At 36.9% G+C, this 16,171-nt stretch overlaps 3 protein-coding genes across 3 annotated transcripts; all 3 read left to right on the forward strand.

Moving 5' to 3' along the window:
* Positions 1–217: 217 nt before the first annotated feature.
* LOC147284877 (uncharacterized protein At1g76070-like) lies at positions 218–832 on the forward strand. The gene has a single exon (XM_086245738.1). The coding sequence runs from the start codon at positions 251–253 to the stop codon at positions 830–832; it is 582 nt and encodes a 193-aa protein (XP_086101864.1). The 5' UTR covers positions 218–250.
* A 2,263-nt stretch (positions 833–3,095) lies between these two features.
* On the forward strand, positions 3,096–9,542 carry PLDDELTA (phospholipase D delta). The gene is made up of 10 exons (XM_086243091.1): positions 3,096–4,316; positions 4,709–4,825; positions 5,156–5,350; positions 5,637–5,936; positions 6,048–6,116; positions 6,197–6,344; positions 6,853–7,001; positions 7,424–7,576; positions 8,251–8,451; positions 8,922–9,542. The coding sequence occupies exons 1-10, from the start codon at positions 3,363–3,365 to the stop codon at positions 9,216–9,218; spliced, it is 2,583 nt and encodes an 860-aa protein (XP_086099217.1). The 5' UTR covers positions 3,096–3,362; the 3' UTR covers positions 9,219–9,542.
* A 1,169-nt stretch (positions 9,543–10,711) lies between these two features.
* Positions 10,712–13,951, forward strand: LOC147284879 (RNA-binding (RRM/RBD/RNP motifs) family protein). The gene is made up of 8 exons (XM_086243879.1): positions 10,712–10,812; positions 10,905–10,927; positions 11,630–11,764; positions 12,292–12,315; positions 12,442–12,541; positions 12,652–12,801; positions 13,376–13,445; positions 13,542–13,951. The coding sequence occupies exons 1-8, from the start codon at positions 10,810–10,812 to the stop codon at positions 13,769–13,771; spliced, it is 735 nt and encodes a 244-aa protein (XP_086100005.1). The 5' UTR covers positions 10,712–10,809; the 3' UTR covers positions 13,772–13,951.
* The last annotated feature ends 2,220 nt before the right edge of the window (positions 13,952–16,171 follow it).

Consider the following 16,171-nt stretch of genomic DNA (forward strand, 5'->3'; position numbering starts at 1 on the left):
TGATAATATAATTATAATTATTTAATTCTAGCCTGCAAAAACTCTCAAACAGCTGACTATGAAGAGGTCAACAATCTCTCACTCTTCTCCGGCTCTCCAAAGCCCTTAAAAAACATGTGTATTCGTTCTTATTCTCAATTCCCATCTCCTACCTACCAAATATTCCATACGCATAAATATAACAAGCACAATTGCAAGTTCTCCAAGCACACAATTAAACTGATCAAAATCGAAAGCTCATTACTAATTAATGGAGAAACTATCAAATCTGAGACGCAAGATCCTCAAGTTTCTATCACAAGCTGCTGCACAGCCTGCAGCCATGACCTTCCAAAGCCCACCTCCTAGCCCTCGCAAAACCTCAAGTGGTCCAATCATATCAATCATTCCTAAAGAGGCCAGAAGAAAGGGAAGGAATGGGTCTAGCTTTGCTACAAGAGAACCCACTTCCCCCAAGGTCTCTTGCATGGGCCAAGTCAAGGGCAATAAGAAGAAGAAGAGCAAACCAAAGCCTAAACATGCCAGCCCTCCACCCCATGATCAGAGTACAAGGTTAGTTTCTTCTATTCCTAAAGAAGAGAAGAAAAACCCAGCAAGGATTTTCAAGGCTGATCCTAAGGGAGGCTCAAAACAAGGTATGAACAATAATAATAATAAGCATGATGGTACAAATTTTGTTGGTAATTCATCCACAAGTACTTCAAGTACTGCTGGTCCAGAAAGAGTGCCTTCCTTGGGTCAGATGAAGAGGCTTGCAAGTGGTCGCGGTGTGTTGTCGGGTTTTGATTTGGAGGCTGATGATGATGATTTGAATGAAAGAAATGTCGTCTAAGGACTTAAATTGAGGAACAATATATTTAATTGTCGAATTTAAGACAATAATTGAAATGAATAAAGCTCTTGAATATCAGACGCAAAAAAAAAAAAAATTAATAATAATAAAGCTCTTGAATGCATTGTTGCTTAGTTGTATTTAAGTCTTTTAGACATGAACATTTCTAATTGTTTCTTAGGTGAATACTTCTTTTGGATGACATGAAACATGTAATAAGTGGTGAATAAGAAGATGAGAAGCCATTTTCAACACCCATTACTAAAGTGGGGGTGGGGAAGTGTCTATGGAACCCAAAAGTTAGATGGGTTTGTCTCATTTATTAATTCACTTAAAAAAACATGTTCAGCTGGCATTAGCAGAAACCACAAGCCATCCTAGTTGCACATTGCATAACATGATTGAAGGACAGATAGTTTGGATTTGGTATATTGGCTATAGCTAAATGTGGAAATAGCTGTTTGTCAACTTTTTGTGTTTTCTTTGTCTAATTTCGTGGACAATGAAATCAAACTATAAAGATTGTCTCGTGATTAATAATGAGTGGGACAACTTTCCAACTAGACTGATAATGATTTATGGGGTAAGCACTAAGCAACTTGAGGAAACTTTCTTACTTGTACATGATTTTGATGACACTATTCTTGGAGTATATGGATTGCATTCTACTTGGCACAAAAGACAGTGCCAGCTAAGAACAGCTGCCAATAGATACCCCCCACGTAGTAGAGCTTAATATGAGCGATAGTTTTAAAGACGGACTCCGATTTGAATATCCAAACACCATGCAAATAAATTCAAAGATTAGGTGTGGTTGCATGATAAGAAGTTGTTGTATTCTATATTGGCCAAAAAAAAAAAAAAAAAAGAAGTTGTTGTATTTAATAAAAGAAATACTAGCTACCTTCTTTTTTGATATTTTTCCTTTATTATTTTTATTCTAAAGTGTTTTGTGATTTGAATAGTTTATTTTTACACTATTATTTAAAGATTATCTTTTAAAAAAATTAACTAAATAAAAAATTATTGGGTAATAGAATTAATATCAAATAAACAGATGATTTTAGTAATAATTATATTCACTATTTATTTATTTAATAACGGTTACATAATCAAATGATTTATAATTTGGTTGAATTTTAACAGATAATATCTTTAAAGAGTAATCTAAAAACATAAACAATATTTAGAGGTGGACATTTTTATCAAAAAACATCATTTCAACCCGGACCAAACCAACCAATGTGATAACATGTATGCAAAAATACTTCCAAAATAGGCATCCCTATGTGTCAAACCTAGGACTAATGTTTTGAACATATAACGCTACTTCCACTACAATATGTTATCAAATCAACGGTCAATATATTTATAAACTCAAATGTACTCTTCTCTCTCTCTCTCTCTCTCTCTCTCTCTCTCTCTCATCAATCTCCCTTGTCGGTTGTTGTTCTCCCTCCTCGTTTCCTCTTGTTGTTCTGTCTCTTGGTTCCTAATTGAAATTGACCTCCATTGAACCTTTTTTCGGGTTAATTGGACCTTTTAGTTTTGCCTTTCAAGAGGTTCGGCGGAGGTTTTGGAAAATGACTACATCGGCAGTGGTTCATGGGCATTAAGGTCGGTTAAGGACCAACGCACATCTTAAAGGTATTAATCATAATACTACATTGCATAATAAGAATAATAAAAAAAAAGTTAAAAAAATAAGGTAGAAAGGAAAAGTGCTAGTATTGCTCATAGAATTTTCACTTAAACATATTGACTTGTGATAAACTAATATTTGGTACAAACATGAAATGGTAAGGCCCCATTACGCTTACCGTGTTTGAACGATAAATGATTATGATGTCTACATCTTTGTTTGAAAAAATGCAATTCCCAAGGTAATAAGTAAATATTCAGAAAAACACACCAGTACAGGTCCACATTCCATAAGAGGAAATGGCTGCATTAAGTAATTTAAGAAGAAAAAACAATTATATGTAACTCAACATTACTCCTCCCTGGGAATAGGGATTGAGAAGTTGAGATGTGTAGGGCTTGGCCCTCATGATCTCAAAATGATTTGATGCATGATATTAAATTGGGTTGGGCAATTGATTGGATTGGTGCAATAATGTTGTTGATTGGTGCCATAATCATAAATGTTTTGAGCCACACAACTCACAAAAATGGGAATGAGAGAGAAGGTGGGGGCGTCCATATGAAGTTATGCACCTGATCATCATGGTGATGGGTCACTGCCTCATTGGGTCACGCTAAGTATCCACCCACTTATTCACCCTCTAGGGCCTCTACGGCTCTACCCATCCCATTTTTTTAATCCAATATTTTAAGTTTTTATGAAAATTTCAAATCCCCAAAACCTCAAGGCGCCACGAGGCCTGAAACTGAAACTCCCTGCAACAAGCAAGGACCCCCCCATAAACCCCTCTTTCCTTTTTGTCTTCTCTCTCTCTCTCTCTCTCTCTCTCTCCCTATGCTATTATATTAAATACAATTCGTACAGTGAAACCTCCGTCCGGTTGCCATGTCAGCAGCCGTGGGCGAAACGTCGCCGTCCGACCAGGTCATCTACCTCCACGGCGACCTCGACCTCCACGTCATCGAGGCCCGCCGTCTCCCCAACATGGACATGTTCTCCGAGCGGTTCCGCCGCTGCTTCACCGCCTGTGACACTATCAATATCCCCCACTCCTCCCGCTCCCACCACACCGAATCCGACGGCGGAGGCAAAGTCGTCAGCCACCACAAGATCATTACCAGCGACGCCTACATCTCCGTCGTGGTTCCCCAGGCGACCATCGCCAGGACACGTGTCATCAAGAACTCTCAGCACCCCCAGTGGAACGAGCACTTCGTAATCCAGCTGGCACACCCCGTAATTAACCTCGAGTTCCAGATCAAAGACAACGACATGTTTGGCGCGCAGCTAATCGGGATTGCCGCGATCTCCGCCCAAAAAATTGCGTCCGGAGAGCTTATCTCCGGGTGGTTCCCCATTATCGGACCCTCCGGGATGCCTCCGAAACCCGACTCCGCCATCCGGGTTGAGCTCAAGTTCACCCCCTTCGAAAACAACCCGGTTTACAAGCGCGGCATAGCGGGCGACCCGGAACACAAGGGAGTGCCCAAAACGTACTTCCCATTGCGAAAAGGAAGCTCCGTGAGGTTGTACCAGGACGCGCACGCGCCGGAGGGGTTGCTGCCGGAGATTCAATTGGACGATGGGAAGGTCTACAAGCCGGAGAATTGCTGGGAGGACATTTGCTATGCGATTTCGGAGGCTCACCATATGATCTACATTGTGGGTTGGTCGATTTTTCACAAGGTGAGGCTGATTCGGGAGCCGAGCCGGCCGTTGCCACGTGGCGGCGATTTGACGCTCGGGGACTTGCTCAAGTACAAGTCCGAAGAAGGTGTTCGGGTTCTGTTGTTGGTTTGGGACGATAAGACCTCCCACGACAAGTTCTTATTCAAGACGGTCACTACTCTAACCTGCATTGTTGCTTTTGAATTTGCTGAATTACTATTTGCTTAGTTTTTGAAACTGATATGGGAATCTATATGTCAAACAATGATCAGTCTGTATAGTTGGGAATTGCTATCTATGCAATGCAGCATGCGCTTAAAATGTAATATGCTTGTGCCTTTTAGCTTTGGTTCTTGGATTAACACTTTTGCTAATTTTAGGGGCTGTTCTGTATATTATTATAAGTAAAGCATGAACTTTTTCCCTTCCCCATCTTACCCTTAGTGAAAATAGAAAAGGTAGTGTAAGAATTTTATAAGTGCATTGTGGAATTTGTGTGATGCTTGTGCCTATAGGAGGTATGGGAATTGGGTCATAATGTGAAGTTGGATTATTGAATGCAGCAAGGAATGATGGGGACACATGATGAAGAGACCCGGAAGTTTTTCAAGCATTCATCTGTCAATTGTGTTCTGGCAACTCGCTACGCCAGTAATAAGCTTAGCATTATAAAACAACAGGCAGGTTTTGGTTCTCACATTTTGTATTTCTTTTTCTTCTTGTGGTAGTAATGATCTATAACTTGGTCTTTCTTTTTCCTTTAAATACAATCTCCAAGCCAATATCTCTTGAGAGTACTAGTCAATTTGGCACAATTAGCCAAATTGTCTCTGGTTTGAGAATGATATTTCCATTGCAAATCGCATTTTACTTTTAATAAAGATTTGTGTTTTTGCCAGAATAGTTTATGGTTTGCTAGACTTTCTTTTCTTTACTTTTGTGGAGTCTTTTGCTGTCTATTTTGCTGAGCAACTTGCTGAATTTAATATGCATTTTATGGGTTTGTACAGGTTGTTGGATCCCTCTTTACACACCATCAAAAATGTGTTCTTGTGGACACACAGGCATATGGTAATAACCGCAAGATAACTGCATTTATAGGAGGTCTTGATCTCTGTGATGGTCGCTATGACACACCTGAGCACAGGCTGTTTCGTGATCTTAACACTGTATTTAAGGATGATTTTCATAATCCTACTTTTCCTGTAAGTAATTGGTGATTGGATTATACAGTTTATTATATGCATTGTTTCTAAAACATACCATATCCATTGAGATATTATTTGATCACCTGACATGATTTTCCTTGTCTTTCTAGTTTCTTCTTTCTTGCTAATGTAACCTTGGACTAGCATCGTTTGTTTATGATACTACTTTTCATGATTACTCAAGATCAATAAATGAAATTTACATTTTCTGATTAGAATGATATATAATTAGACTGCTGTAATACTTCTCTTTATGGCTTTTCATGTTTTGTTCTTATGCTAGGCTGGAATCAAGGCTCCAAGGCAACCATGGCATGACTTGCACAGTAGAATTGACGGGCCTGCTGCATATGATGTTCTTATAAATTTTGAACAACGCTGGAGGAAAGCAACGCAATGGAGGGAGTTTGGACTACGTAAAAGGGCTTCACATTGGCATGATGATGCTTTAATAAAAATAGGCCGCATCTCTTGGATACTTAGTCCTCCCATGTCTGTTACAAAGAATCGTACATCTATTCCAGAAGATGAACCTGCATGCTGGGTTTGCCACGAAGATGATCCTGAAGATTGGCATGTTCAGGTTGGATGATGCAAATTCCCTTCTTTTTGTTGTTTCTGTTCCCTATTATATATATACATACATACATATACATACAAGAAGAATCCAAGATGTGTAGATCTACTTTTGCAGATTTTCCGGTCTATTGACTCAGGATCACTGAAAGGCTTTCCCAAAGATGTCCATCTTGCTGAGGCCCAGGTTTTTATTTGATCAAACCTTTTCATTGTAACTGGAAATATGTGGACTAATCTGATCATACCTCTTCATTGTAACTGCAGAACCTTATTTGTTCAAAGAATCTGATAATAGATAAAAGCATTCAGAAAGGATACGTCCAGGCAATCAGATCCGCTCAACATTTTATATACATTGAAAATCAGTATTTTCTTGGTTCATCATATGCATGGCCAGATTATAAATATGCTGGTAAGATGACAATTTAGTGTACACTGCATTATAATGCTTGTCTGGTGGGACATAATGTTCATAGTTTTGGGAGCAAAATTCTTGTATTGCAAAACAGCGCATCATATGGAATATTTTATGTGCACAATTGCGCTTGTAATTTTTGGGTTGTAGCTTTTGTACATGGGAACCAGCTCAACATTTTTCCCCCTCCTATATCAACTTTGTTTTCTAGCAAGAGAGAAATACAATATTTTTTTCTTATGCAATTCCATTTGTTAACTCATCTATCCATAATTGACTAGAAATATTGAAAATTTGAACCTGCATTTTATATCCTAGTCATTGATTTTAAATAAATTTAGCCTCAATGACCCAAGACTGTTGCACCGAACCACTTGTCTTTCATCAAATTCACATTTTGTGGTTTGTAAACATATAAATCAAGTTAGTTGTCATTAATTGATAGATATCTCATTTCTTTGCATTCAACTCTATCTGAACCTATTTTCTTTCATGGTGTGAGCAGGAGCTGAAAATCTTATCCCAATGGAGTTGGCATTAAAGATTGCTAGCAAAATCAGAGCTAATGAGAGATTTGCAGTTTATATCATTCTACCTATGTGGCCTGAAGGTGATCCAAAATCTGCTGCAATGCAAGAAATTCTCTTCTGGCAGGTATGTGGTCATCTAATATATAGATGCTTATACACGGGAAACACATGTTTTGGGACACAAGATGACTACTAAGATGGCTGTTATGTTCTTCTAATGATTATAATAAACAGCTATAGAATTTTTTTTCTTTGACATCATTGATTCTCCTTTCTATTAGCTTGAATAATATACTGCTCTCTGTTGTTGCCCATGAATGGGATTGTGTTCTTAGAAATTATTGGTTCAGAATTATTAGTTTGATGTTGTTCATAACAGTATTGGTATCTATTCCCCCAACTATGTAGCATAAGTCACCCAATACCTTCATGGTTTTGTTTGTGTTAAGATGTCAAAGACAAGGCACTTGAGATTGTGTATAATAAATAAGAACAGAAACGGCTCACAGAAGTTTTTTCTGACTCATGCATTTTTTCTTTTTGCAGAGCCAGACAATGCAAACGATGTATGATATTGTCGCACGGGAACTGAAATCGGTGCAGCTTCAGGACTCACATCCTCAAGATTACCTCAATTTCTATTGTCTTGGTAACCGGGAAAGCCTTTCTGAGGACACGTCAAATGACAATGGGTCTATGGTAGTTGTTCAAGAATAATTGTCTTCTGCGCTGCTTTGACTTTATCATTTAATACTAGCTTCTTTGTTTGTCATATTTAAATAGTAGATCCTTAATCTCTTTGGATGAGAAATTCATGGCTTCCAACTGTAACTATAATTTCCACAATAGGTCCACTTAGTCTCTAAATCTCTAATGCTTTCAGCTTTGAGATCTTAGTATTATCAAAATCCATGCTGTAATTTTGTTTAATTATCATGTATTCCGGGACTTAAAATATTAAATATGTGTTTAAGATAAAGTGCAAAACCAAATATCAAATTATATCTTTAAAGCCATTCTGTTAATCCTGCTTCTAGTTGCTGTAGTATGTTACACATTATTTTGAGGCAAAAGCTCTTTCCTTAAAAAAAAAGGTTGAATTTTTATTTAGGGCCATTGCTACATATTGATGCATTGACTTTTGTATTCCCCTCATGCACATGACCTGTCCTGAGATTTTCTGTTTCACTTAGTTTCTTTGATGCTTCATGGGAGATATTTGGATTTGCTTTTGAATTACAGTATATGTGTTAATCCCAAAGCTTTGGATCACAATCTAAGATGACCATTCAAGTTTAGATCTTTAAATTCGTTAAATATCTGCTGAACTTTATTATTCAAATGTTGGTCTTTATAATAGATTTTTCTTTCAGGTCTCTGATGCACAAAAATATCAGCGCTTTATGATTTATGTTCATGCCAAGGGTATGGTAGTAGATGACGAGTACATAATTGTGGGATCTGCCAATATCAACCAAAGATCAATGGCTGGTACAAAAGACACCGAGATAGCTATGGGTGCGTATCAACCCCATTACACTTGGGCTGGGAGGAAGAAACATCCATGTGGTCAGGTTTGTAACTTTGTATACTTTTCTCTTGCTTTGGAAAACTTCTTATTTAAGGCTCTTTGATTGGCTGATGCTGAGGAGGGATATTTATGGAACAATGTGCCGTACCCTTTAACTTCCACGAGATTCCATGAGCACTAGCTGTTGTATTTGTCTTTTCTTAGGTTTAGATTAGCAGTTCCTTCTCGCCCCTTTATTCCATTGTGTGCCAAAAATTTAAAATGCATTTTTAAGAAACTTAAGAGATCCCTTATGGTTGAGTTTTGTGATGACAGTTAATTACCTCAAAACTTTAGAATTTGTTGACAACCTCAGAAATGTGCCTTCAATTTCTGTGTTCTTATACAAAATACATTTTATGATACACGTAAATAAGAACCTAATTTTTTGTGATGTTACACATGCATGAAAATGGTGAAAGCAAATAATTACTTACATGTTTTAATTAGACTTCCAATGTTCTCTTCATGCAGATTTATGGATATCGAATGTCACTTTGGGCTGAGCATCTTGATATGGTAGATACGTGTTTCAGAGAGCCAGAGAGTTTGGAGTGTGTGAGGAGAGTGAATGGGATTGCTGAAGAGAACTGGAAGAGATACACATCTCCAGAGTTTACACTACTGCAGGGTCACCTTCTGAAGTATCCTGTGCAGGTAGATGTTGATGGGAAGGTCGGCTCCCTGCCGGGACATGAAAATTTCCCTGATGTTGGTGGTAAAGTACTTGGAGCTCATTCTGCCACACTTCCTGATACTTTGACAACATAATCTCAGCATATTCTTATGTTCATATATGATTTGAAAAGCGAGGCGTTGCCTACCACTTCAAGTTACCGGATCAAACTAGTTGGTATTTCTTTCTTGCTATTTTAGGCTCTCCCCTTGTTGGTTAGGTTTTCTAATTTGTACAAAGATAGCGAAAATATGACAGTTTGTGAGTTTAAGTGTCTTAAATTGGTATGGTATCCCATTGATAGAAACAATGGTTTCTGGCATGTCATGTGGGGAGACGACATATTATGGATGGAGTTTTTCTCTTCTTTCTTTCATTTTTACTTAGTTGGATGAAGTTCTTATGGCAATTGCATTGTATTTTGTATTCCAGTATCTATGTCCCTATGCACCACTCAAATTGTGAAACCCGTGTATGAATCAATAATGCGTATCCAACCTCTTAAACAATTGAACAAGTAGCAACAAACTGTTAAGGTTCCTTCTATGCTTTACCAAAAATCAATGAACTTAGAGACCAAAAATTGCAATGAAAAAGAAATTATGAAAATTTATTGAACCAAGAATCGACTAACAAACCTAAATCAAAGAGAGCAATAATAAAAACTAAGATTGAGGGATAAGATAAATTGGAACTGTGAAGTTCGATGATTGATGATTGATGATTGATGAGTGTAAGTGTGGTTAATATATGTCAATATCTACTTATTGAAAACAAATGAACTTAAGAGTGAATTCAAATTTGAATCAATTAAACATTACGAAATTTGATGACCCTAGCATATTTTTATTACTTTTTTTGGTGTGAAAAATAAATAAATAAAAATCATTATGAATAAAAAAACATATAATGATTCTAAAATTTATTTTTGGACTCTTAATGATAACTAAACTCACCTAAAATGTTGCAATGTCAAATAGGTCTACTTTGAGACAAATAAGCTCACCTTTTAATTTCTTCCATGTTTTTTGTGCAGAGCGCTAAGCGTGTTTTTTTTTTTTTGAAACTCGACAAATTGCCATTATTTGACAGTGGCAATTAATAACAGTCATTTTTACGTTATGGGTGGATGTGACTCCATGAGTTTGAATTGTGTGTTTTATGTTGGTTGCATTAGTTTTTGACATGTTTATGTAAGAAAAGACATAAGATATATATTCACAAGTGTCATTTTTATGCAGTTTCAAATAATTACTGTTACACAGTGACAATTGTCAAACACTCGGTGAACAATACCGAGCATTTGTTAGGTTCCGTGTCAAGCGCATTTCATTAAAATGGACCGGGTTAAAATTTACTGTAGCAAATTAACTGGCTTATTAGTCTTATTTTTTATCTGGACTATAAAAACCCAAAAAAAAAAACACACACCCAATTTTTCTTTCATACGTAACAATTTCACACATTGATGAACCTAACAAACACAAACACGTGGCTCACGGAAAAAGGTTCAATCAGCCTTAGTAGTAGAGGATCTCTCCCCAGACAAATATATATACATTGTAATTTCCAGTCTACATAGACAGAAGGCACAAAGTGCGTTTTCCCCATCCTTGAAAGCTCATTGACCCCAAACCCTAATTCCTCGACTTTGCTCTCTAGGGTTCTTCGTCTTTGCCCCTGAAAATGGTAATCTCTCTAATTAGCTAATCGTCTGCTATTGATTTATGCTTAATAAAATTTAAATAACTTAAATGTTTTTTTTTTTGAATTTTGTGCAGGCGGACTCTCCTCCACGCAAAAAGTAAGCCCTAAACTTCTAATAGCTGTTTTTCAATTTCTGGGTTCAAATTAAAAAAATTTACTTTGCAATTGGCTCAATAGGTTTACGATTCGACGAGTTGCATTTTAAAATGTTCATGTAAAAACAGAAAAATTGCATTTTGACATGCGAGATGCAGAAATTCCCTGTTTTAGAATTTTCACTCTTTGCTTAGATTTTTAGAAATCCATGGGCATTCTGATTATTTGCAGATGGGAATTGGATAGTGTTAGAATCTGATAATTGTTCTTACATGTACATGAGAGGTTTTATATTTACCATGTGGGGGGGGGGGGGGGGGGGGGTTGTAATTGGAGCATAACTATTTGTAAGTTGAGATTAAACTTGAAATTTTTCACCTTGGAATAATTATATGGAATCAAGGGACCTGGAAGTTTCATTCTTTTTGAGCATTTGCTACTATTTTCATTATGTTTCTGATAATGTTGGAGGCTCTTAGTTACATATAGGGTGTTCATATTATACCATTTGGGTCAGTTATGATCAACATGGGTTTCTACATTATAGGCAAATATTATTTCTTAGAGCATATTAGCTGTGAGTTTGTTGTACTTATTATGAAGGTTCACTATGTGGAAATGAGTTCAACCAAGATTTGCAATGTTTATCTTTATTATTTGCTGTTTCTCACAACTTTCTGTGCTATGCGAATGGATAAATCAGATATTCAGGATCCCCAGAACCATGGAGAGCTCAATCCAGGTCCAGGTCCAGGTCCAGGTCTTGGTCTAGGCCTAGGTCAAGATCGAGATCCTGGTCTAGGCCAAGGCACAGGTCTCGCTCTAGAAGTCGTGGCAGGTTGGTGTTCATTTTTTTGTTTTTGCTTAAATCAGTTTTCCATACTTGTTTATAATCAGTGTTTTTAAAAGCCAAAATCATGGTGCACCTTTATGTGATGCATTCCTCTGTTTTGCTTTTTTCTTAAGAGGTGCATGACTTTCGAATCTATCCCATCCACAAATGTTTCTTTAAAACCCCCTAGGCCAAAACAATGTTGTATGGCCTGGGATTTAAATAGAAAAATTAGAACCCAGTTCCAGCCTCTTTCTCCTTCCCATTATAACCTGAAAAACCCTATCGAATTAGTCTAAGATCAAATGCGTCTTCAGCAGCCGCTAACCCACAACAATCCTGTAGCTTTTATATATTGCTTAATCACAATAATTCCCATCCCAAAAGGCTTCTGTCTCGTGTTATGCCTTCACCTTTGGAAACAGTGGCTATAAATTCTTAAAATTTATAAGAACCTGCATTAGCTTTTCTGCCGTGTGTGACTGATGTTTGTGTTGATTTTTCTGATAAATGGCTGGTGTTTCTTGGTGCAGATCAAGGTCCAGAAGTCCTGGAAGGTTGGTGTTAATTTTGGTTTTGCTTTTTAGTAGTATATCTGCTTCTAAGATTGACTCATCAAACCTTCTTTCAATTTGTGACCGTGACTTTTCTGTGCTCATCTAAGTTTTGTTTTTATTTGGCAGGACTGCTGCTGTAAATCCTGGAAATACACTTTATGTGACTGGCCTATCTACAAGGGTCTCAGAGAAGGACGTTGAAAAGCACTTTTCAAAGGAGGGAAAGGTGTTTTTTTTAAATTTTTTTATTGCACTAAGATTTATTGCCCTGGGTTCTGCTTTTCATGTATATTGCCCTATTTTGCATTTGTTATTTATGTTTGCTTTCTTTCTCAGGTAGCTTCATGTTTTCTTGTTGTGGAGCCTCGCACTCGAATTTCCCGTGGTTTTGCGTTTGTTACAATGGACTCTGTTGAAGGTGCTGAACGGTGCATTAAACATCTGAACCAGTCAGTTCTGGAAGGCCGATACATAACTGTAGAGAGGGTAATGTGATTTTAGTATGGTGGTAAACTTTGAACCATTTTGATTGGTTTTATTTTTTCTTGACTTGGAGGTTTTCTGGTTATATTCAGAACACATTGCGTCAGCTATGTTGGCAGCAATCAAAGATGATGAGTTTATCCCTGTCAACTTTAGTGAAACAGCTTGATCAATGGCAAGCTTAAACAGCTTTTCAAATGCGCCTGATCAACTAAACATAGCCAACTATTTTGCAACAACTATACAACTTCAGTCTCAACTAATCAACGGACATTACCAACAACTTTCTAATCAGGCTTTTATGGTATTTCATAACTGGCATTCATGTTATGGACACTAGTCGTATGTGCCTGCATATCTGTGCTTGTTTCCGTGTCCAGATTTCCCACTTTGTTTAGGTTCTAAGTTTTCCTTATTAAAAACATATTTATGAAATCTGATAAATTACTAAAAATGATGTTGCTTGGTGTAAGATGTATCTCCTTTATTTCTTAAATTTGTTTTTTGTTGTTGCTTGATTAATTTTGAAATTGTATAATGGAAGATTCAAGAATTGACGATTTATATTTATTTTCAGTCCCGGAGGAAGCGGCCAAGAACTCCAACACCTGGGCATTATCTTGGGTTGAAAAATACTAGGGACTATGGTATTTTGTTTAATATGCTTTTGAAAAATAATAATGGAGTTGTCTTTCTGGTTTTTTTTGCTTATATCTCATATTTTATCTTGGCATTGATGAAAGGCTACCGAGGTGAGCGTGGTGAGCGTGGTGATCGTGATCGCGGTAGGTATGGTGGGGGCTCCAGTCGTGAGGACTATGGATATCGGAGGTCTCCAAGACGCTCACCATATAGGGGCGGACGTGATTATTCTCCTCCTAGGAACTCACCTTATGGTGGAAGATCAAGAAGGGAGAGGTCTTATTCCCCCTATGGCAGCCCAGAAAGGAAGTATGCTCGTGGCTCTAGATGAGGCTATAGGTTATGTATTTCCTGGGAGAAAAGTGAAAAAAAATGTAATGATCTGTGTTTTGGAGTCTGACATTCATGTTGTTTTGTTTTCACATGATGTTATTTAGTAGGATTGCTGGTGTTTGACTTTTAAATGTTGGAATTAGTATAATGTGGCTTGTCTTGTCCATGATTTTGGTCTCCCCTGTTTGCACTTTGTTTCTTTTGAACCGTCAGTAAGTGGGATTCAGGCAATCCTAACCAGCTGTACTGGGTTGAAGAAAGTAAATGACTCTTTTCGGTTATGATTTAAACTTGATAATGGAATTGTTCAGTAGATCTTTCTCCCAAAGAAAATCCTAAGTTAATCCCTCTTCCTTAAAATCCCCAAGCTTGGGCCAAAATGTGCTGTAAGCCTATCATTGACTATTTTGTCCCATCTCAATTGTCAATTAAACTTGTAGTAGTCTTGTACAGATGTATAAGTGTATAACATTACAAGTTTACAACCAACTCTTCAGAAACATCTTGTTTTTCATTTTCAGTGAGGCCTAGGCTCAGCAACTGCTGCAATGTTCACTGTCAGCTGTAAACCCCCACCCCACCTCTCTCTCTCACCCTCTTTTCACTCTTCTTACTTACTCCGCGCAAAACAACCATGTTGAAGAAGACCGTGCAACCGGTGACTGCCTTGTCTTCAAAGAAGGAATACCACTGCCTTGTCTTCAAAGAAGGCGTATTCGACGGTTGATAGTTTTAGAGCAAACAAAACCAAACGTGGGAAAGCTGGTAATGATATTGAGACATGCTAGAGCCAAGATTCAACTGATGCATGCTTTGTTTCAAGTTTATGTTGCGTTATTCATAATTGTATAAACACGTCCATTTTATTCAGGGATTCCTCATTTAAGCGTAAATACGAGATCTCTTGTGGGACTCATTCTATATTGTATTTTGATGATTAGAACAATGTACCTTTTAGGTTTTTATTGCAGGATGATCATTGCAAAAAAATTTGCTAAATTAGAAACCATTTACTTGTTTGATTAAATGATCATCATTTTAAGTGTTTATCAAAAATATTTTATTGGTCTATTTATTTGATCAAAGTGAGATAGCTTAATAATTTCAAATTTGTCTACTTTTTTGTAAATAGACAATTCAAATGATTAAAATACTATATAGAGTGGGCCTTATAAGGAATCATTTAAATAAAATTATATGAGGGATCCCTCGTGATTGAGGGTTGACTCGAGTATTTCTTACCAAAATTGAACTTAACTTGCCATTGCTTACTTGATCTATGAGACTGAAATAAAATCAAACTTATCTTTTTAGCATTTTTTTCAATTTTAGTATTCAAATTTTGATCAATGTCTCAAAATAATACATAAATTTTTGTCCTAATTGAGTATTTTTATTTTTATTTTGGGTCCAATGAGTATTTAATACAAATTTCTGTTAGCTACATCAAATCAAATTAAAAAAAAAAACTAAAAAGAAATTAGAAAAAAAGAAACTTCTATTATAAGAAAAAAACTTACTTTATAATAAAGATATGAGCTAACTTTTGACATATTAAGAGATTCCAGGGCCACCTCGCTCAACGTCGGCCCCTCTAGTGAGTCTCCATCGTCTGTTAGGATTCCTGATCCTAACATATGCAATTACCTATTTTAATTGATTTAGTTTAGATTTACTTTCCTTAAGTTAGTTTGCAGATTTTACTTTCTGTTTTAGTTGGCGATAACTTATTATTTCCTTCCTATTCCAATTTTAACGAGAGATAAAGTCGTTTAACCCTGTTTCCTTCTCTTCTATTGTCTGCTATTGTTATTGAGGTTAGGATCCTATCATCGTCTTTCTTTCTTTGTTTTTGTTTTTGTTTTTTTTGCATTTATTTTCTCTTTGTTTCTCAGAAGCGACACGACCTCGCACCTCTTCTGTTTTTGATTTACATCAAGATTCTACATTTTGCTGAACTGCCGATTAAGCCAAAGAAAAGTTCTGGGTTTCAAGTTTCTCAAGCTCTCAGCATCATCTCATTGAGGTATGTGTTCAGAACCCCAAACCCAACTGCCATTTTTGTTATATTTGATTAAGTGATCAGTTTGATACTTATCTTTGTTTTGTTTCTGCAGTTGAATGAATCCCCTTCTCTTTTGTAGTAGATATTACTATTTTGTTCCTGGTAGACATGGCCTCTGCAAGTTATGAGCCTCAAGGGGTTGGGGCTTGTAGTACTACTACTACTACTGAGAGTATGATTGACAGATTCAGTAATCTTCCAGACGGTGTTGCTCATCACATTCTTTCCTCCCTTCCCATAACAGACCTCACTCGTTTCGGTTGCGCGTCCAAACAATGCAGAGAACTTTATCAAAGTTGTTGAGTTGTTTGGATAGGTTCTTGATTCTTCGTG

The sequence above is a fragment of the Dryas octopetala genome, chromosome 5, assembly GCF_963921425.1.
Source record: "Dryas octopetala chromosome 5, drDryOcto1.1, whole genome shotgun sequence".
Lineage (NCBI taxonomy): Eukaryota > Viridiplantae > Streptophyta > Magnoliopsida > Rosales > Rosaceae > Dryas > Dryas octopetala.

What these genes read in the sequence shown, in the direction of transcription:
- LOC147284877 (XM_086245738.1), top strand. Translation starts at nt 251, where the DNA reads ATGGAGAAACTATCAAATCTGAGACGCAAGATCCTCAAGTTTCTATCA.
- PLDDELTA (XM_086243091.1), top strand. Translation starts at nt 3,363, where the DNA reads ATGTCAGCAGCCGTGGGCGAAACGTCGCCGTCCGACCAGGTCATCTAC. An exon ending in AAGAAATTCTCTTCTGGCAG is followed by an intron (nt 7,002 to 7,423) that starts GTATGTGGTCAT and finishes TTCTTTTTGCAG; the next exon opens with AGCCAGACAATGCAAACGAT. An exon ending in CAAATGACAATGGGTCTATG is followed by an intron (nt 7,577 to 8,250) that starts GTAGTTGTTCAA and finishes TTTTTCTTTCAG; the next exon opens with GTCTCTGATGCACAAAAATA.
- LOC147284879 (XM_086243879.1), top strand. An exon ending in CGCTCTAGAAGTCGTGGCAG is followed by an intron (nt 11,765 to 12,291) that starts GTTGGTGTTCAT and finishes TTCTTGGTGCAG; the next exon opens with ATCAAGGTCCAGAAGTCCTG. An exon ending in AGGTCCAGAAGTCCTGGAAG is followed by an intron (nt 12,316 to 12,441) that starts GTTGGTGTTAAT and finishes TTTATTTGGCAG; the next exon opens with GACTGCTGCTGTAAATCCTG.